The sequence below is a fragment of the Hyperolius riggenbachi genome, chromosome 10, assembly GCF_040937935.1.
Source record: "Hyperolius riggenbachi isolate aHypRig1 chromosome 10, aHypRig1.pri, whole genome shotgun sequence".
NCBI lineage: Eukaryota > Metazoa > Chordata > Amphibia > Anura > Hyperoliidae > Hyperolius > Hyperolius riggenbachi.
The window spans coordinates 87724936-87747680 of NC_090655.1; the positions used below are offsets into that span (position 1 = coordinate 87724936).

The 22745-nt window shown below is 42.8% G+C and overlaps 1 protein-coding gene across 9 annotated transcripts in view; it reads left to right on the forward strand.

The window, feature by feature from the left end:
• The window catches only part of FAM13C (family with sequence similarity 13 member C), a 508143-nt gene that overhangs the window by 340978 nt on the left and 144420 nt on the right, over positions 1-22745 (forward strand). For 7 of the 9 annotated variants that reach the window (XR_011024565.1, XR_011024563.1, XR_011024566.1 and 4 more), the window contains 5 exons: positions 11733-11937; positions 13560-13698; positions 15120-15201; positions 16604-16809; positions 21282-21365. Coding sequence is in view for 3 of the 9 variants with exons in the window: in XM_068258692.1 (XP_068114793.1) it covers positions 11733-11937; positions 13560-13698; positions 15120-15201; positions 16604-16809; positions 21282-21365 (716 nt within the window). In the remaining 6 variants the exon portion in view is untranslated. The remainder of the gene's footprint in view (positions 1-11732; positions 11938-13559; positions 13699-15119; positions 15202-16603; positions 16810-21281; positions 21366-22745) is intronic. The other 2 variants (XR_011024568.1, XM_068258693.1) reach the window with 1 other exon arrangement.

Below are 22745 nucleotides of genomic sequence, written 5' to 3' on the forward strand. Positions count from 1 at the left end.
TCTGGACTGGATAGGAAGCCAATGGAGGGATGTTACAAAGCAGTTGTTACAACAATGCAACGCATTATTGTGTACATGACCTAAAAAAAGAAAAAGATAGAACCATGTATATCAATGTGTAACCGTCCAATAATTTTCCCCAGGCTCTCTGACTAGGTGTAATTCTTCCAGGGTTGTGGAGTCGGTATAAAATCATCCAACTCCTCAGTTTATGAAACCACCGACTCCGACTCCAGGTACTCAAAATGACTCAGATTCTTCAACTCCGACTCCTTACTCTAAGGCCTGGAACCCACTGAAATCCGCAAACGCTAAATGCAACTGCTAGTGTTTTGTATGAGCGGTTTGCAAGCGGATTCATGCTCGTTTTAGGGAGCGTATTTAAAAAGTGTATTTTATGTGTCAGCGGTTGTGTAGCGTTTAGCGATTCGTGTTTTAATCCTGATTGGTCCTCTCAATTAATTTTAATTTTGTTACAGTGTGCTGTAACTTCAAAACGCTAGCAAAACTGCTTTGTTTAGGTTTTGATAAGCGATTACGCTAGCGTTTGTATACTTAACATTGAAGCGCTAACGCTCCCAAAATGCTGCATGTTCTGCGTTTGCGTTTTTGGGAAACGCAAATGCTCCTGTGGAAGTTGCCCCATCCATTAACATTAGCTGAGCGTTTTGGCAAAACGCTAGCGTATCGCAGCGCTGCCAAAATACTCACAAAACCGCTCTTGTGGGTTCCAGCCCATAGGGCCCGTTTCCACTTTCGCGGTTTCTGCCGCAATTCCGCAGAGTTTCCCCGCACATGAATCGCACGGGGAAACTCTGTCATAGGGGATAACGGCGCCGCAACCCCCCGCAGAATTCACGGCGAAGGCTGCGAATCCCATAGCCGTGCATGGCACGGCTCATGGGATTCGCCTGCGATCCCACCCGCTCAGTGCCGGCGTGCGTCTTGCTGGACGCACGCCGCACTAGTGGAAACGAGCCCTAATTCTTACCAGGATTGTGGATTTGGTATAAAAATCATCCGACTCCTCTGTTTATGAAACTTCCGACTCCAGGTACCGAAAATTGCTCCGACTCCTCGACTCCACAGCCCTGAATTCTTCAATCGATTCTCATGTTCAAACTCACACTCGCGTCCAACAGCATTTCAGGCACTTTTATTGACCTGATGAATGGGCCAAGTCCTGTGAAATGCATTGTCTATTGTGCATGAATAATTAGCTTTTCCATTATTGGTTTGTCCTTTTGAGAAAGCAAAACATTACAATTCTCACCTATATAGTAGTTTTAGTTGTTGTCTATAATTAAGGGTGCCTCCACCAGTGTTTTTAGCTCTTGTTTAAACTGCGCATTGGCGCACTATCCTACCTCCTGCCTCCTCCGACCAAGGCCTCTTCTACACTGAAAATTGTCATCACCATCATAAATATGCAGTAATGCGATCACCAGCTTTATTTTTTGTTTTTTGTTCTATTGAGCACTTTTTGATGCAATTATTGCCCTGATTGTTTACCATCATGAGCACTGCAAATCAATCCTTAGGCCCCGTTCACATCTGAGCAGGAATCGCGCGATTCCCACTCACTGAAAACCGCTGGCGGTTTTTAAAACCACGTAGTAAATTTTATCCAATGGCAGTGTTCTCACTTCCGTGATCACGGGCGTTTTGCGATTAGCGATAATGGCAAACTCGTTACCTGCAGCGTTTTGGAGGTGATTCTTGAGCGATCGCGATTAGCATGTATAGAACCGCTAATCGCGATCACTCCCAAAACACTACTGTATCCAGTGATTTTTCTGCGTTAGTCGCGGAAAAATCAATCCCGCAAACCGCTAGCGGTAATTGTTAGCCATTCACACCTAAAATCGCAAGCCGCTAACTGCCAACCTAGCCTACCTGCCAACTGGTATGCCCCACTTGTCATGAATTCTGCTGCATGACTTCTCCCCCTCTCATCTTGCTTCTCTAATACTAACCCGCGCTGTCAGTCCCCTCCATTGGCTGCCTGTCACACAACAGTTCAAGATCCTAACTCGCCAACAAAGTATTTTACAGAGCAGCTCCTTCTTGCATAACTACACTTGTCTTTTACTCAAGACCTCTGTTTCGCTAACAGTGTCCTCCTCTTCCTCTCTAGTCACTTCCTGTTATTCACGCACAAAAGCCTTGATTCCTCTTAAATTCCTCCTCTTTTCTGGAACTCCCTTCCACTATCAGTTTGTAACTTACCAACACTGATCATCTTTAGATGCACTCTGCTCTTCAGGCTGAACACTGGCAATCCAGCGCAGGAGACTTGGGCACAACCACCATAGACCGTAATAGGAATTACGGCTATAGTGGCGCAGTCAGTAACTTTGGCGCCGTCAGAAGACGGAGCTGAAGTTACATTTAAAACACTGTAATTCGCCTTCCAGCAATAGCCGGAAGCCGAATTACATCATTCCCCACCATCCACGTGGACCTAGAGGGGGAATAGTAATTAAAGTCGCCGGGACTTGTGCAGCAGCTGGATAAGCCATACCGGCTGTCTCCTGCGCCCAAGTCTCCCGGCGGCGATTCCTCTCGTACGCCTTCAGGCAAGCATATAATCTCCCTTATGGCTACGTACATGTAGCCATACATTTATAGATTTTCCCATTCAATTCCCAGAAGAGTCAATCACTGTGATTGAATCTGCCAGAAAACTATGCCCCAACAATGCATTAGCTGGCATGTTCAGTTGGCCAGACTTGTCTTTTTCTTGCACACAACGGTACCCCACTTATACCCCATTACAGTATGCTTGCTGACTATGAATTATCAGAGATGCAAATACATCGGATATTATGCAAATTTTATCATTTATGCAGCTTGAAAATGGACAAATCAGATGTAGCCCCTTATGGCCTTTCATTGGTCTATTTCCAAGCTGCCTAAATTTGCATAAGATTTGGCTCCGTATACAGGTAGTCCCCGACTTACGAACGACCCGCCAATACGAACGGCATGGATTCTGTGTTTCCATAGGAAAAAGTTGAAGAAAAAATTTAAAGAAAAATGGCTTTTAAACTTGTATAAGCAAGTACCGAGGGCAGATGTGACACGGGGGGACACTGGAGGCACAGGAGACAGTATTGGCACAGTGTTCCGACTTAACCACTTGCCGACCGCACGCTTATACCGTGCGTCGGCAAAGTGGCAGCTGCAGGACCAGCGACGCAGTATTGCGTCGCCAGCTGCAGGCTGATTAATCAGGAAGTAGCCGCTCGCGCGAGCGGCTGCTTCCTGTCAATTCACGGCGGGGGGCTCCGCGAATAGCCTGCGGGCCGCCGATGGCGGCTCGCAGGCTAAATGTAAACACAAGCGGAAATAATCCGCTTTGTTTACATTGTACGGCGCTGCTGCGCAGCAGCGCCGTAAGGCAGATCGGCGATCCCCGGCCAATCAGCGGCCGGGGATCGCCGCCATGTGACAGGGGACAGCCTGTCACTGGCTGCACAGGACGGATAGCGTCCTGTGCAGCCCGGTTCACCAGGGGGGGGCCAGGTAGGAGAGGGAGGGGGTGGATTTCGCCGCGGGGGGGGGGCTTTGAGGTGCCCCCCCCCCCCCACAACACCCGGCAGGCAGGAGCGATCAGACCCCCCCAGCACATCATCCCCCTAGTGGGGAAAAAAGGGGAGCGACCTCGTCGCTCTGCCTGCACCCTGATCTGTGCTGGGGGCTGCAGAGCCCACCCAGCACAGATCAGCTAAAACAGCGCTGGTCCTTAAGGGGGGGTAAAGGGTGGGTCCTCAAGTGGTTAATAACAGATTCCGGTTAAGAACGAACCTACCTACAGTCCCTATCTCAATCGTTATCAGGGGACTGCCTGTAGCATTATTTGCATCTCATTATCCATCACTGCTCATGACCACAACCTAATTAATTCACTCTTAACTGTATGATTTAGAGAGTAGGTGAGACGTGAAGACCATTTACTGTACTGGATTTGTTAACTTGGGTGTTGTAGTCACTAGACCCTGACATTGACCTCTTACAGCGGAACAAAGAAGTATTGATCAAGCGTGCATCAGTGTGTGTATATATACATAAAAAGCTATTTAAAGAACATTGCAACCCTTGCAGAATAGTGAGCGATATTTGCTGCATCACTTCATAGTCCCTTATTTCCTCCTCGGCACTGTCCAGCGGCCAGCTCACTCACCGATCACTCTTCCCAGTCAGTCTGAAGCCATTGGACGTTTTCAGTCACCAGTAAGTTATGTCTCCAGTTAGCAGAGTAATAACTCCTCCCATGCCATGGCCATGTGACTTAATAGATGAGGTTTCAGACTGACTTGGTGTGAGCAAAGAGTTGCTGACGATCTGTAAACTGGTGAAGCAGATGGCTTCCTTTTTCATTTTGCAAAGACAATGTTTTCATAACAGTTTTCTATGCATAGTCAATATAAAACAACATTCTGTAAAATGCTTTAAAAAAAAAAAAAACTTGCCTGATCTGTGGTTTTAATACCTGTGTGCAGTTTTGCCATCGCTTGTTGTAGAATGCATCTGATTCCATATATGGATGCGTTCTGGTTATTAGGGATGAGCAATGGCTGTGTATGCGAGGGCTAACTCGCCTAAGCCGCCACCTCCCTTCTCATGTGCTCAATGCCGCATTCCATCTTCTTCCAGTTCTGCCTATTAAACAAGAACATCCACTCTGAAGGCGGAACTGTAAGAAGATGGAATGCAGCATGGAGTGGATCAGAGGGGAGGCGTTGGCTTAGTTGAATTAACCCCTGCATACTCAGCCCTCCCAAGTGCCCATAAACACCTTTGCAAAGTGTGTGCAGTTATTTGGAGGCTACTCCCAAATATGAGTCATGTGACTGACTTTTCAAATGGAATCCTTTTTTTTTTTTTTTTTTTTTTTTTTTTATTTATTTTTTTTTTAGAACAGCTGCATCAAAAATGAAAATTGTATGCATACATGGAAGAAGCTGGAAGTGCCCAGAGAAACCCCACATAATGGGGAGCGCTTGCAATTTCCATTCAGATGATGACCTGGCTGACATTAGAACTTGCTAAGTGACAATGATTGATAACCACCTAGCTACCATTCAGCCCCGTACAATGTTGCTCCCAGTCCTGTTAAATATGGTCAATCCATCTATCCCTGTTTTGCATGGAAAGCTCATGGTCTTATGTCTACATTATACAGCGGCTAACAGCAAATGTTTACATTGCGCAGAAAAGCACTCTTGTGTGTGTGTGTGTAATGGAATTATCCATTTCTTTCTGGAATGCGAATTCTCATTGGGAAATGTTTGAAATGGTTAGAAAATGTCAATTTGTTTTAGATTAGTGAAGTAGCTGTTGGGCTGAAACAAGTGTAAGTGAGTATGATGATTATGTTGTAATGAAGAAAGGGCTGAATTATTGATAATAATGAGACCAGTGTTGTCAGACTGACGCATAGTAGCCTTCTGAGACTCATAAACCTCATAGGAAAGGCACAAATTAGCAAGTTTTGTCAGTGAAAGCTTCTCGTCTTCAAATGGAACATTATTTTCCAAATGAATTATTCCACAGGTAGATCATCCACTTTTAGAGCAGATTGAAGAGAAATAAATGTCAATCTGAGGTTTTGAGGCAGAAAACAGGACACTGCATATCGGAATCAGAATCACTTTATTTCGCCAAGTACAGCAGGAGCTGTAATTGGAATTAGTTGTGGTTCACATGGCATAGACAGAGTATAAGACAGACGCACAGCACGTACAATTTAAAATGCAGAATCCGTTCATATCGTCCATTTCACTGCTGTGCAAATACAGCCCAGTAAATAATAATAATAGTAATAATGATGGTGATAATAATAGTAATAATAATGATGGTGATAATAATAGTAATAATAATGATGGTATCGGCAGCTGAAATCAAAGGTTTGGGGGACAGGCTGGAGTTAGCTAGGGGTAAACAAATGCTGTACAGATCAGTTGGGTACAGGAGGTTGCAGTGATTTTAGTAATAGACCAGAGTAAGCTTGCCATAGACCAGGGGTGTCAGATTCAAATAAAAAAGTGAAACACTGGGACCAAGTCGGGGGCCAACGGCAATATCTAGTGGCCACCTCCTTCCCCCACCTCCTTTCCCTGGTGTCTAATGTAATGTAGACGTTACATTTCTTTAAAAAATCGAGTATAAAATAGCTTGTGACTGGAGGTGCCCAATAAAAGTATAAAAAAACTAAAAACTGCTTAAAAGGTAGGTAACTACTATCAGTTTATCTTCATCGATGCGTACAAAACCAGCGTTACGTCACGTCGAGTCACGTTTCATTTCGTACCCTGAAGCCACTTCCTCAGGTAAATAAGCCTTAGAAGAAACAAAACAAAGGAGCTGTAAGCAATCTCAGTACGAAAAACCTCAGTATAAATAGCTCGGCTTTGAACGTTTATTATCATTGAAGGTAAGCTTGTAGGTTTTTTGTTTATACTTTTATCGGGTGTCTCCAGTTACTACCTACATGGTTTTTCTTTTTTTTTTCTTTTGGAGAATTGACCAAACCTGAACTTGAAAGGCCAAGTGGGGACTTACTTCCCACATTCGATTATATTGGTTGCAGATTGGGAAACCAGAAGAGTGTGAGTACCCATTTCATTGACTACTTACACTAATCTGATACAGAAATGCTACACCAGATTGGGCCCCTGTTTTCCCTGTGTTCTAATTTTTTGTTTTCGAATATCTTTTATTGAGTATAATGTAAATCTGTTAAAATTATGGCATTGGAGAGATATAATCAAACTAATGATTGCATATGATTTGCCTTTTCTTTTCCTGTTTTGATGTTGCCTGGAGTGTATGGGAGCTAAGGGAGACCGCAGTATGCAGACAAGATTCAAATAGTCTTGTACTATATAAAGCTACTCACTGCCATAGTGAGATCGATATAAGACCAGAGTATTGCTGTTATCTAATAACTAATCGTACAAAGCTTTAGGCCAGGTAAACAATCAAGATCTAGAAGACATAGATTGTTTATCTGTTTTTCCTCAGATTGTCTAGTGTATGCCTAGCATTTCTACCTAACAATCTTGAGTGATGATTTTCTTGAGTATCTGGAGCACTCTGAGGGATTCCACCAGTCCAGTTCCCATCCTGTCATTGTTACTGTATTCAGTGAACTGAAAAGCAAACCCTACAGCTACAAATAGCACATTGTATCCTTACAGGAGCTGTGCCAAACCTCACCCAGCAGACAGGTGAAGGAAGTGCTTCTGTCCTGTCATGAGGTGATATCCAGCTGGCAAACACACTTTATTGTGGAAAACCAAAAGCAATGAAAGCCAATAAATACACACCGAATATACCAGGGCTGTGGAGTCGGAGTCTGGGCAATTTTGGGTGCCTGGAGTCGGGAAAAAATGCTCCGACTCCTAATGAATTTAAACTGTAATTAAAATAGAAAATATGATGAAATGTTCTATTTCTCAGGTAATCGTCATCATAAATAATTTATACATACAGTAATAGCTGTGCTTAGTCCACAAAAATGAAATAAACCAATCAAAATGAGTTACTTGTGCTGCTTCAATAAAGCAGTCCCCGTATTTTTAAAGTCAGATATACACATCTGATTGTGACTGTATATATGATGTGTACACAGGAATCTCTTATATATACAAAATAACATCTATGCTGTAGGTATAAAGCCTGATGTGTAGCCGTGTCACTAATAGAGATGGTCAATGAGATGGAAATAATTCTGCGTTGATTCTGATTTATGCAAATGTACGCACTCTCTTTGCTCATGAAATCAAATAATTTGATATGTTGTTAAAATTTGGTTTGGTGACTACGAATTAAATGGTACCTGAGAAGGATGAAAAGAAAAGTTTTATACATACCTTGGGCTTCTTCCAGCCCCATCAGTCCCTCGCTGTCCACCTCCACCACCTGGATCTTCTGCTATGAGTCCTGGTAATTCAGCCAGTCAGGGCAGTCCGGCCGCATGCCGCTTCCACAGCCAGGAGCGTTCTGCACCTGCGCAACAGTGCTGCGCAGGTGTAATACGCTCCCGGCGGCGGAGTATGTGCATGCGCACTACGCCAGACTGGCTCAAGTACCTGGACTCCTAGCAGAAGATCCAGGTGGCGGAGGAGGACAGCGAGGGACTGATTAGCCTGAAGGGGGCTGGAGGAAGCCCCAGGTATGTATAAAACTTTAATTTCATCTGTCTCAGGTTTACTTTGTTACACAGTAGTACTATACTCTACATATGCACTCCCCACAGAGCTGCAGGGAATCCACTGAGACTATTGTGCACATTGAACACAGAGGTGTTGTCTATCACCCATAAACCTGGTTCAGATTGTGCATGAAGAATGTGTAATAGAGGAAGTATCTCCTTATTCCCCTGCACATCACTCTTAAGCTCAACACACACCATACAATCTTGGTTGTACATATTTACCAAATCTCTGTAGTATAAGGGCCAACAGATTGAAAATACCTTAAATGATTGATTGGATAAATTCTTATGCTACATGAAGGTGGTAAGATTGAACAACCAAGATTGTATGGTGTGTGTTGAGCCTTACATGTACTCACAGTTACATTGCCTAGGGCCTGATAGAGGTTCTTTGTTCCGGCCTGTACCTTTTACAAGTACTCTTACCAAGGACTAGTTTAAGTCTATGACTAAAGGGAATAAATATGGCAGTCTCCATATCCTTCTCACTTCAGTTGTCTTTTAAAATTCCTAAGCGTTGGCAGTTAAGAGACGAATTTCATGTTACATAATTTCATTCAACAAGATTGTAATATGCAAATTAGAGGAGTCGGAGTCGGTGGATTTTTGTACCGACTCCACAGCCCTGGAATATACAGCTGTGGGTAAATCCGTTTACAAAAAAGCTGAAGCTACATTTCCTCTAGCTCTGTCGTATCAAAATACATCCAGGGTAAGCTAGGAGTGTGCCTCCCTGTACCTTGCATGTTCTGCAAGTCCCCCGGACCCACATTCTCATCATAATGGATTCAGAACTGTAACTTCTGTCATGTGACTCCCTGACATATGACTGAAATGGACTGTCCTGAGGCTCTTGCCATAGTTTAAATGCTGCAAGCATTCCTACCAGCACTCATAGGATGTAAATATTTTGTTACATGTCTTCATTTTTCTCCTCACACATGTATCCGCCAACCAACCTGAATGAACCCTAGGAAAAACAGTTCGTTTATAAGCCCTAATTTCAATCTCAAAAATGTTAGTGTGCTTTAAATGAACCGGAAAACAAAAAGTTAGATACTTGCCTAGGTAAAAGGAAGCCTCTGGATCTGCCGGTGTCCTCCTAACCCCCACCTTTGCCACGCACGGTCCCTCTTAACATATCCAACAAGAGTTTATCGAATATATTCTCATGTCTGTGCTCCCTGCTGTGTACAAGCGTGGCCATACTGCGTGAGTATGGCCTAACTTGCACAGTAAGCTGAAGCTGCTTGTCCACAATCAGCTCTGTTGCTACTGCACACGGGCAGCCATTCTTAGACAGACGCAGTACGGCCGCGAAGTGGAGTGTGGTGGCCAACTAAGATTGTCCTGGGCTTCGGTCGTGGTCTCGAGGAAGATTGCATGTCTCTTCGGAACTTCTCAAGGGCACGAGTAGTTCCAGAGGCTGACCGTGGAGCACTGAAGAACTAATCAACAAGGGATGGAACAGGAACCGTGGGACAGGCCAAGCATCGGGAAGGCTGTATGGTATCCAGAGCCTTAATTTTTCCTTTTACAGGGAACCAGAATTGAGAGGGATATGGAGGCTAACATGTTTGTCTTTTTAAGCAATGCAGGTTGCCTGGCTGTTCTGCTGATCCCGTGCCTCTAATATTTTTCAACAATGCAGTCCCTGAACAATCATGCAGATAAGATGTTGACTGAAGCCTGACTAGATTAGCTACGTAGGTGTTTTGGGTGTGTGATGCAGACACCATCGATGCCATAAAGCTTAGCATGACAGCCAGGCAAGAGGCAACTGTCTGTTTGTTTAAAATGAAATAAATGACAGGACACAGAACGTTTATGTTGTGCTTTTCTCCGGCAGACTCAAAGCGCTTCAGGGCTGCAGCCACTTGGGGTGGGCTCCACGGGCGACTGGGATCATTAGGTTGCTTTGCCCAAAGACTGACTTTTTACTCCACTGAGAAGCACAATTTAGGTATACTTTATGCTGGGTATTTTCTTTTGAAGAGAGTAATTATAAAGGCACAGCAGGAAATGGTTTCTTCTGTTTTGTGCACTCTGCGGGAAAGTGAGATTTTAAATTGTCTTGAATTGCTGCATTTTTTTTTTTTCTGTATCTGTATGATTGAAAATCTCGGTCCTCTGGGGACTGTTAATTCCCTTTTAAGATTTCTGCTTCTCTGAGATAATGAGCTAAGAGTTTGGGCCCGTTTCCACTGTCTGCATTGCCTCTGTGCGATCTCCGCACCGCATACACTCGCATGTACTTCCGGTCACGTGGTTCAATAGAATCCCTATGGGACCTGCATATGAACTGCAGAAAACTTCTGCATGCTATCCATAAATTTAGCTGTTCCGCATTTTATCTCGACCGGAAATTCGTGTCAACGGAAACGGTTCTATTGATTAACATTGGCTACAGTTTGCGTGCAGTGCGGTGATTGCCAGGGCTGTGGAGTCAGTACAAAAGTCATCCGACTTTTCAGTTTTATGAAACTTCCGACTCCAGGTACCCAGAATTGCTCCAAATCCTCAACTCTGACTACTTCGTCTAATTCTTATCAGGACTTTGGAGTTTGAACAAAATTCATCCGACTCCTCAGTTGGAGACCTCTGACTCCAGGTACCCAAAATAACTCCAACGACGCGACTCCGACTTCTCAGCCCTGGTCATCACTTCGCATTGTGTGTAGTGGAAACAGACCCTAATAGTCAGTCCTACAGGGAGACAAAAGGGCCATTCAGAGATACCATAGCAATCACTTCTATCTCAATATTATTGCCTGTAGTAACCACAGGAACAAACGTCTAAATGACGTACACATGTAAAACTCTAGGTGTGCAGGGCTTGTCATAATTCAAACACACTGAGTAATGACTTAATCTGAACATGAGTTTGTTCAACCAAAACCAGAACGCCATCTGCATAATTCTGTAAAAGATCCCCCTCATGCCGACCAGTAGCTGTGACCTATTGAGGCATAGATAACATAACGCCTTAGATGTTGTCCTGTGGTGAATGGCAACAAGACACTAGCAGTAGATTTTTATGTCATGTAAGCTACAATGTGAGTTTGTTTGATATTCTTGCTGAACTCAGGAGCACCCAGGTGCTCAGTTTACTTTAAAGAAGACAAGGAACTTGGAAGCAATAGTGGTCTTTTATTTATTTACTCTACTTTTTCTCCTTGCTTGGGATAAGCACTCAAGAGGCAATAGTAGAACATGGCAAATCACAGCTTCTAGCAATTTATTTTGTTAACAAGCAGCTGGGATAATTGTTCAATGATTTTCTAGTGTTAACTTTCCCTTCCCATGTGAGGTAATCTGCATATTAGAATAATTAATTGCTTATCACGACAGGCTCTTATCAGTGTGGGCTGAGCATGCTACCTCATCTCTTGTTGCCTAAGGTCTTTGATGGTGATAGACCTTTTTTAATAATAGAATAGAAGGAAGAGGTGAGAGTAGAAATATTTGACCTTTTTTATATTTTACATGTATCTTCTTTTCCTTTTAGAACCAGTGCATCGAGAACCTCACAGCGACTCCGACCACGGGCCTGAGGATACACAAGGGTGTGGCACCAGCCGGTTGTTGTTCCACATTACAGATGGAGATAACCCTCTGCTGTCCCCACGATGCGCCATCTTCAGTCAGAGTCAAAGGTTCAACCTTGATCCTGAGTCTGCACCCTCCCCTCCCAGCAGTCAGCAGTTCATGATGTGAGTATTGATGATCAGATGACTGTGTGGTGGCAACACTTATGTGATTTAGCTTACAAACTGAAATTCTTTATTGAGGTATTATGACAAAAATGGATAGAGCAACAATTATTTTTTTGAAAATCATGTTTGAGCTCTAGCCATTATTTTAATACCTCAATAAAGACTTCTTTTTTTATTTATTTATTTATTTTTGTGTGTATGTGGTATTGCTTTTCCTGTGTGTTTTTGTTCTCTCTCTGTTGATTCCTATTAATTTGCAGTCAGTATAGAAAATGAGCTCCCTGGCTGCGTCGGCCACGCCTCCTGTCCTCACACCTCGTGCTACACCAACCCACTGAATGATCTTGGCATTGACCATTGGATCAAAAAATGTAAAAAAAGAGGGGGGGGGGGGGGGGTAATGGTGCTACAATAAACTGGGCAATGTTTGACACATCTAATAAAATTTGTGATTTTTTTTTTTTTTTTTTTTAACTAGTTGCTCAGTCCCTTACATGTTATCTTGTCAGCCTTTTATTATTTGGCATATGGGAGGCTGACATTAGTCCAATTTCCCAAAATGGGCTGCTGGCATTTTTAGAAGGTCGACAGTGGTAGCCTCCATAGTTCAAATACATGTTTTCATTCATGTGAAATTACAGTCTGGCATAAACTACAATAGAAAACAAACGTGTTTTCCTACCCTTTTCAGAGCTGATCACAATCACTGAATCCTGCTGGAAAAAAACTGTGCTGTTTGCTGAGCTTTATCAAGTACAATAAAGCTGGCCATACACTGGTCGATATGGCCAGCAGGCAGATCCCTCTCAGATCATTATCTGGTCGAAAAGGGGTCGTCTATCTGCTCAATTCCCTCTACACACTGTACACAGATTTTCATTAGATTTCAGCATGAAAAAACGATGCGCGCTGCCTGCGGTTTCCCCCGATCTCACAGTCTCTCCCCTATTGGGTCATGTAGAATGTAAGGGCAGTAGAGCTCCTCTCCCCTGTCTTCGCTTCAGCTCCTGGGTTTCTTTCTGACTCTTCAGTCCCGAGGAGCTGTGTGTCCCGGTCTCTAGAGACCGAACACTAGTAGCGCCGTGGCACGTACCTTACGTGACCACTAGAGGCTTTTAGTACTTGGCCTCTAGTGTTTGTCATGTGACACTCACTGAATTGAAGTCTTGGGAGGAAGTGGAGGGGCACAGGTAAGAGAAGCTCCGCTGCTCCATCACTGGGGCCGAAATCAACTGACGCTAGTGACATGCTTCACACCAGCCTCGATCTTGTGAAATCTTTTATCCTGTGTGATTGATGAAATAGAACGATTTTGACTGCAAATCAGTCGTTCAAGAATCGTTCGCATCATCGATTTCTAGCCGAAAAATTTTGACTAGTGTACGGTCTCCTTTAGTGTTTGAAGAACAATCTGGGGACCTTCCTCAGCAGTAATAAGGTTTTCAATATGTATTTGATAACCTTTCCATCACAGTGAAACAGTCTATCGACCCTCTCAGTAATTTTATGAAATAACTAATTGTCCATAAAGGTTTTTATGGTGTGGTTAATCTTTCAGAGCACAAATGGAAATTAGTATGACTACCATGCCATTTCAAATAGATTGTCTCCTTCTAAAGGCCAAGGAGCAGCTCGAGAGGGAACTGTGAAGATCCAAAAGAACCTCTCTCAGTTATACAGCTCACCAAACAAATCCAGAACCTCAAGAGGAAGATCAGGAAGTTTGAAGATAGATTTGAGCAGGAGAAAAACTATCGTGTGAGTAAATCCAGCGTTGTGCCTTGAAACAAAGCAGGGAAATTATTGCCAAGATTATCATAAGGTCTACAAATGTCTGACCTCTGTCAGATGCGATTAGAATTCCTTTTGTTACTGCACAAATTACATAACGTTCTCTGGCACTGCATGACTGGCTCTTATTATAGTGCCTCTCTGATTGTCATTTACAGTGAAGGTCAGAAATGCTGATTGCCTGTGTCCATTATATTTCGGTTGGTCACAGTCCAAAACCAAGCAAGATCTGTCTGTTTTCATACTTCTTCTCTGCAGATAGTCCTGTATTTAGCTGGGGATTCCATTATGTGGCATTCCATGAACTTCAGGGATTTCCAAAATAGAAATAGAGAATGCTATTTTGCATTTTAAAACCTACTAAATAATTTGCTTCCTATTCCTGTTGTTAAATTGTGACTCCGCCTTCACTGAAATAAAAGAGACACATTAAAAAGAAACCGCTACATAGTCTTTATGATTATCAAGTCATTTTACATCAACATCGGTATGTCTGTAAGGCCCCTTTCACATAGGCAACTGACAGGCCGTGAATTTACCTTCTGTCAGCTGCTCTCCTGCACTGGCCAAGTGCTTGTTAGCAACGCTGGACAGTCGCCCCATACATAGTCACATCTGAGTATGGCCGCATGTTGTGGTCCACTGCTGCTCTGTAACACCACCACTAGTCAGTGCTCAACACACGGTGTTGCTACCGCTGCAGTTCAGCTGCATTTAAATTGCACCCAAATTGTAGTAGGGGATGGAAACGTGTGAATTTTTACTTCCTGTTTGAGCAGGCAAATGGCAAAGCACTGCAGCACTGGAACCCTATTAGCACGTTTTCACTTGCAATGTTGCAATACTGCATGCAGCATTTTGGAAGCAATCCCGGCCATAGTGATCAGCCAAATCACAATCGCTTCGGTAATTACTTTTGTAATTGCGGCATCGCAAACGTTTTGCAGTCTCAAAAAAAAAAAAACGCTTCCAGTGGGTCCCATGGCTTCTCCATGCTGCCTTCATGTTCCTTCTTCTCCTCTGAAGTGCTGGGGAATGAAACCTGTCCACCTTGAACTATGACCAACGTGCACTGAGTTTCGAGTACCATCTGTATTGCGTAGAGAGGCTTTTCGTAGGTCAGTTTTCAGAGCTGAAGGCGACAGAGAAGGATACCCACGTTTTACTGATTTGTGAGGAATAGTTGTGTCCTATAAAAAGGAGGGAAGGGATTTGATTTTTGTTCGAGTCATTCTACATCTCATAAAATTTGCTCACCAATGCCTTTGACTTGGTGTCTTGGTTGCAAGAGCTTTTAGTTTTGCCAAAAACTTTGTAGGGAGGAAGGGTGTCTTTAGGGAGCGCCAGTAGTTTTCTGTGAAATTAATATACATTTCTTTGCTCTGCAGCCTTCTCATAGTGATAAGACCTCTAATGTGGAGGTCCTGAAGTGGATGAATGACTTGGCAAAGGCTCGTAAACAACTCAAAGGTACCCTTTAACTTTCATTGTTTTACATTTAGTGGATAATGGCCTCAATTCACTAAGATCAAGCTGGAGATAAGGCAAGAGAAAACTTGCCAGGACACAGTGAGAGAATTATCTTATCTCTTCATTCCATAAGTTACCTCCACTGTAGTTGTTACCTTCTCCTGTAGTTAAGTTACATCCTCTGTAGTTATTTTCACATGCAGTTTATTAACAGCCTGTCTTTAACTTTAGTATTCTGGAGTTATTTTAAGGACTGAAGAGTTAACTTTAGATTTGTCTGAGGTGAAATGTTTACTACATGTCCCATCACCATGGTGAGAACTATACAAACGTTATTAGACGGGAGATAAGCTTAGTGAATGGAGGCCAATGTCTGACTTGATATAAGTGCCCATAACAATAACAGCCTCATACACACCTCCAACACAATGTACAACCATCCACACAACATGACCAACCTCACAACAAGTTGTTAACACGAGTATGTACACATGCCAACCAACTAAACAACCAACTTACTTAAATACTATGCGTGCAAGCTAAACCATAAACTGTACAACGTATCTGCATTCAAAAACAAAAAAAGTTGTTCAAAAGACTAGTATACACATTCCAGCCTGCATGATAGTTGGGCAGGTTGATCCACTGGTTGGATCTGGCAAACTTGTTATCAGTTGGTCGTCTGGTTGTTTGCCAGCTGTACACACACCCAACTATCTTGCAAAAGACCACGTTTAGAAGATAGTTGGACAGATTGTTGGGACGTGTGTATGAGCCTTACGTGACAGATTTTACACCAGATTGGGTGATTTGATGTCTGTGGGAAAAAAAACGGATTGGTTGCTTATGAAAGGTGAAATTGACTGTTTAAAAACCTTGCCTCACCCCCATGGTTTACAGCCAATGGGAACAGTGTCATCGGCATCCCTGCATGTCCTGGGATTTATATTTGAGTGCTGAGCCTGCCTTAATAGTTAGATGGTGCCTGCTTGTCCAATCACTGTCTGTGGGGGAAGGCTTGAGAATCTTCCACTTTAAACTCATAGAAATTAAATCTATTGTTTATTGTTTCTATAGTAGAAGTTAAGATGTACCGTATATTTTTAGATATTAGTCGACCCCAGTGCAGCCAGTGTCCTAAAGTGACTGACACCCAAATGTTTGAACTTGTAGCCAATGGTATATGGTCACTTTCTTGGCTTCTTTCCAGGCAAACCAGTGTGTGTAAGGAAGTGCCTTCCATCCACTTTGTGCTTCAAGTGGCAGTTTTTGGCAGAATGGATCAGGGCTGGCCATAGGTTCCACAATGTCCAGAACAACTGTAGACTTTACTATGCATTGACTCCCAGAGATTTATATAGTTTCTGATTTATTCAATTAACACTGATTAACCTTTTTGCAGAGCTAAAGCTGAAGTTATCCGAAGACCATAATGTGCCAAGAGCAACACAAAATCAAATGTATGAAGAAATCTCTGTGAACTCCAAAGCTTTGGAGCTGCATGGAGCCACAAGCTCACCAATGTCCTCTGTGGAGGAAACCGTAGAGACTGTATGGAAGAGGTTAAAAGAGAAGAGGCAACTGCTTAATCTGCCAGACAACTTAAAGGTAAGTCCATTCCTGCTCTTGTGTACTTACAGCATGAGCCGTTCTAATGCTAGAATAGATACCTTGTGACACGAGACAGCAGAGGATGAGTGATCATAACTGACCCTCAGGCCAATTTAATTGGTAGTTAAAAATAACTATATAGTGTTTTATTTTCTACTATGTTTATTATGTTTGTGTTACAAGAGAGACTTTTTCATCATCTACAAATACAGATCTAAAATACGATCTCATAGTTTAGTAATCCAAGAGCTGAAATGTTTTCTATTCTTCTGTAAATAAAATTGTAATGCTCAATTCACATGACAAGAAGTTATTTTATTAAGCAGCCCATACACTCAGCCGATTTTCTGGCCGACCGATCGATAGATCGATTGCAAATCGGTTGGCCAATCGACCGATCGACGGCCGATTTCGATGGATTTCCATCGAACTTGCAGGGTGGAAAATTTAGGTCGATCTGGTTAGATTGCTTATCAGTTTGCATTGGCCTTAATGGAAATCTGATGGCAAAAAAATGCCATCAGATCGAATTTCAATAGATTTCAAACTGAAATCTATTGGAATTCTATCCTGGTAAAAAATGTTCTAAAAACGCATCAGATAGACCATCAGATGCATTTCTTATCTATCTGCTGCCAATCTGACGAATGTATGGGCACCTTTAGAGAGATATTTTTAGACAATGTGGGTGGGGCTGCCAGCCAGGTACTTTTAAAGTGATTTATGTGGCATAAGCTAATAAACTACCTAATTGATAAATAGATTAGAGATATTCATTGAGATGGTAATAATTTTGAGCTGATGCTCTAAGCTGCTTAAACTTGCATTTATGGAACATATGGACCCTTATTCAATTCACTTTTTCTCTTTGGTAATATGTTCACACGTTATAAATAAAATGCCTTTTAAAGCGGAATATAACCCTGCATTTCAACTTTGCTCTAAAACATTATTTACAGTATATTATATGCAACCAGCATTTTTTTTTACTAGACCAGCATTGGAAGGGTTACATAGAGCTTTAAAGTTCCTGGACAGAACTGCAGAGCATCCGAAGCTGACATAGATACATTTTGTTTACATAAATGTATCTAAGTGTGGCATGTGACTCACTCTCTCTGACTGAGAAGGAGCTGGAGGACAGCCAAAGAGTGTGTAACATTTATCACTTGTTACATTCTATTTAGTTAAATGTATCTATCTGAACTTCTGCATATTTCTCCACGGAACTTTAAACCTCTGTGTTTAACCCTTCCAATGCTGGTCTAGTAAAAAAAAAAATGCTGGTTGCATATAATATGCTGTAAATAATGTTTTAGAGCAAAAGTTGAAATGCAGGGTTATATTCCGCTTTAAGCCACCAGCAACGAAAAAAACTCAGAATAATGATGACAGAACTTTTTCTCCTACTTTTTGGTTGCAGAGTGCTAAAATGTTAGATAAAATGTTTCTCCTAGAAGAAGACTTTGGAGAAAAAAAAATCATTAACCTCCTTGGCGGTAACCCCGTGTGTGACACAAGGTAAGCCGCCGGAGGGTGCCGCTCAGGCCCTGCTGGGCCGATTTACTTAATTTTTTTTTTGCTGGACGCAGCTAGCACTTTGCTAGCTGCGCCAGCACCCCGATCGCCGCCGCCGCGCGCCCGATCGCCGCTATCCGGTGCGGCGCGCGCCCCCCCCCCCAGACCCCGAGCGCTGCCTGGCCAATCAGTGCCAGGCAGCGCCGAGGGGTGGATCGGGTCTCCCAATGACGTCCCGACGTCGCTGACGTCGGTGACGTCATCCTGCCCCGTCGCCATGGCGACGGGGGAAGCCCTCCAGGAAATCCCGTTCTTTGAACGGGATTTCCTGATCGGTGATCGCCGAAGGCGATCGAAGCGGGCGGGGGGGATGCCGCTGAGTAGCGGCTATCATGTAGCGAGCCCTCGGCTCGCTACATGATAAAAAATTTTTTTTTTTTTAAAAACTGTTGCGCTTCCCCCTGGCGGTATTTTTCATACCGCCAATTGGGTTAAGGGCCAATATTTGCATCAGCTCAGTCATTAGCACCTTATTGACTATCTCTAGGTCTGTGAAGCTCTAGAAAAGTGGTTCTTACAGTTCTTTAGTCCATGGACCATTTAAGCCACATCAGACTTTGTCTACTTCTTAATCTGCAAAATAATTTTCCACCAAAATATATAGAACAATCAGTTGCCTTTATTAAAAAAAGAAAAAAATACGCACGCACGCACGCACGCACACACACACACACACACACACACACACACACACACACACACACACACACACACACACACACACACGCTTGCAAAAGTATTCGGCCCTCATGAATTTTTTCACATTTTGTCATATTACTGCCACAAACATGAATCCATTTTATTGGAATTTCACATGAAAGACCAATACAAAGTGGTGTACACTTGAGAAGTGGGACGAAAATCATACATGATTCCAAACATTTTTTTTACAAATCAATAACTGCAAAGTGGGGTGTGTGTAATTATTCAGCTCCTTTTGGTCTGATTGCAGTCAGTTGCCCATAGGCATTGCCTGATGAGTGCTAATGACTAAATAGAGTGCACCTGTGTGTGATCTAATGTCAGTACAAATACAGCTGTTCTGTGACGGCCTCAGAGGTTGTCTAAGAGAATATTAAGAGCAACAACACCATGAAGTCCAAAGAACAAACCAGACAGGTCAGGGATAAAGTTATTGAAAAATTTTAAGCAGGCTTAGGCTACAAAAAGATTTCCAAAGCCTTGAACATCCCACGGAGCACTGTTCATGCGATCATTCAGAAATGGAAGGGGTATGGCACAACTATAAACCTACCAAGACAAGGCCGTCCACCTAAACTCTTAGGCCAAACAAGGAGAGCGCTGATCAGAAATGCAATCAAGAGGCCCATGGTGTCTCTGGATGAGCTGCAGAGATCTACCGCTCAGGTGGGGGAATCTGTCCATAGGACAACTATTAGTCATGCACTGCACAAAGTTGGCCTTTATGGAAGAGTGGCAAGAAGAAAGCCATTGTTAACAGAAAAGCATAAGTCCCGTTTGCAGTTTGCCACAAGCCATGTGGGAGACACAGCAAACATGTGGAAGAAGGCGCTCTGGTCAGATGAGACCAAAACGGAACTTTTTGGCCAAAATGCAAAACGCTATGTGTGGCGGAAAACTATCACTGCACATCACTCTGAACACACCATCCCCACTGTCAAATATGGTGGTGGCAGCATCATGCTCTGGGGGTGCTTCTCTTCAGCAGAGACAGGGAAGCTGGTCGGAGTTGATGGGAAGATGGATGGAGCCAAATACAGGGGAATCCTGGAAGAAAACCTCTTGGAGTCTTTAAAAGACTTGAGACTGGGGCCTAGGTTCACCTTCCAGCAGGACAACGACCCTAAACATAAAGCCAGGGCAACAATAGAATGGTTTAAAACAAAACATATCCATGTGTTAGAATAGCCCAGCCAAAGTCCAGATCTAAATCCAATCGAGAATCTGTGGCAAGATCTGAAAACTGTTGTTCACAAACACTGTCCATCTAATCTGACTGAGCTGGAGTGGTTTTGCAAAGAAGAATGGGCAAGGATTTCAGTCTCTAGATGTGCAAAGCTGGTAGAGACATACCCTAAAAGACTGGCAGCTGTAATTGCAGCAAAAGCTGGTTCTACAAAGTATTGACCCAGGGGGCTGAATAATTACGCACACCCCACTTTGCAGTTATTTATTTGTAAAAAATGTTTGGACTCGTGTGTGATTTTCGTTCACCTTCTCACATGTACACCAAAACTCTTGCATAACATTTAATAAAAATTTTGTTTTGGTTTTCTACGGTTTATTGCCCATTCATTTACCATATTGCTTTTTTGCACAAAGAATATTGTCTGTCTACAAATTCCCAAAGTACAGTTTATCTACTCTGAAAGCTGCCATTGCATTTTATTGCATAGCTGCTGTATTTATATAATAAAAACTATCTAGTGATCACGTCTCGGTTGCGCACATACTAGAAACTGGGAGAGCTCAGTTTCAGCACTTTGCTATTCTGCAACACATTTGTTAGTGTTAGTAGATTTTATGCTGTAAATATTTGTTTAGAGCAAACAGGAAATGCTGAGTTTCATACCACTTTAACTTACAAAGTGAACAAAGCTTGTAATTTGACCAATCATGTTTGCTACAACTCTTAGCTGATGAATGCCCACCAATCAAAGTAGTCCATGGACCACAATGTAAGAACCACTGATCTAGGATATGGTAAATAGGAAAAAGACAAGTGGTGGAATATCACAGTGATAATATTGAATTCAGGCTTTAAACGGGGGAAATCATAATTTTATCTTTCATTGTCAAGCTGCTAAATGGAAAAATGGAAACATGGGCTAATGTAGAATCTTACAATTTTCTGAAACATGGCCATCCCTTAACTGCTCCTAACTGCTCAAATACCTGTTTTTGAACAGGATATGACAAAAAAGCAAATGAGTCTGGAAAAAATGAGTCTCCAGAAATGTCTGCTCTATTTTGAGAATATTCATGGACGACCTGTAAGTATCTTTGACGGTGGATGTGCTGCTGTAGCCGTTAACTGTTCTGTATCTGTCTGAATTCTAATTTAAGAAAAAATAAAACCACACACTGTTCAGCATAAGGCAAAGGCGAGACATAGGAGTAGTTCAGGAGTCACCTAGGAGACAGAAGACAGACTTTGGATTGCATATTTCCTACTGTTCCAGTGCCTTTAGAGAGACCCTGAAGTGGTATAAACATACATACAATTCCAATCTTACTTAGAACTTGCCTGTGTTCCTTTTTTTCTCACTGCAGGGGTTAATAAACCAGTGCTTTATCTCTGCAGTTACATCTCTCCTGTAAACTAATTAGAGGTCATAAAATGTGTAGGTGCAAACACTTCTGACTGTAAGGTAGAGATACAAAGTTCAATATTTCTCTGTGTGGGAGTTCTGTTAAATCTTGTTCAAACTTTAAGACCTAGATTTTAAACTCTTATGACCAAGATAAGAATTTGGGAGTCCAAGAAAGTTCTATTTAGGATTACAGTACAATACACTCTCTATCCCTAGTAAAATTTGTACTTCAGGTTTGCTTTTATATTCCCTCAATTTACAGTATTCAGTTATTAACATAGACCAGAGTTCTGTAAGTGTAATTATTGATTTTCTGTCTAGTCAATGGTTAAAATAAAGCTTTAAAGTGTACCCAAGAAGAACTTTGGGTCAAAAATCAAATACTTACCTTAAAGGTAATTCTCTGGATCCTGTGGACTATAGAGGTTTCCCATCCGGCTGTTGCTGAGCGTGGACCCACCAAAGAAGTCCGGTAAGAGCTTGTTGGCTTTCAAGCTCACAACCATACTCCTCTTCAATCATGGGTGCTGCCATACTGTGCCTGTGCAGTAAGCTGGAGCCACTTGTGCATGATTGGCTCCATGCTACTGCACGGTTATGCCCGTGCCTGAAGAGAAGCAGACTGCGTTGTGCAGGAGGGTCCCTGGCAGTGGCGGTGGTCCGGAGGATGGCGTGGGAAGCCTGTGGAGGAATTGGAGTCCCCCCCCCCCCCCTCCCCCCCCCCCCCCCCCCTTAAGGTAAGTGTTTGATTCTTGACCCAAGGTTCCCCTTGGGTTCACTTTTGATGTAAAACTAAAGCTATGTAGACATTTCGGGTGATTTACACTCAGAACCAGGGCTGTGGAGTTGGATGATTCTTGTACTCCGACTCCTCAGTTTATGAAACCACCGACTCCAACTCCAGGTACCCAAAATGGCTCTGACTCCTTAGTCTAATACTTACCAGGGCTGTGGATTTGGTACAAAATATCACCTGACTCCTCAGTTTATGAAACCTCCGACTCCAGGCACCCAAAACTGCTCCGACTCCACAGCCCTGCTCAGAACTATGATTTCTGA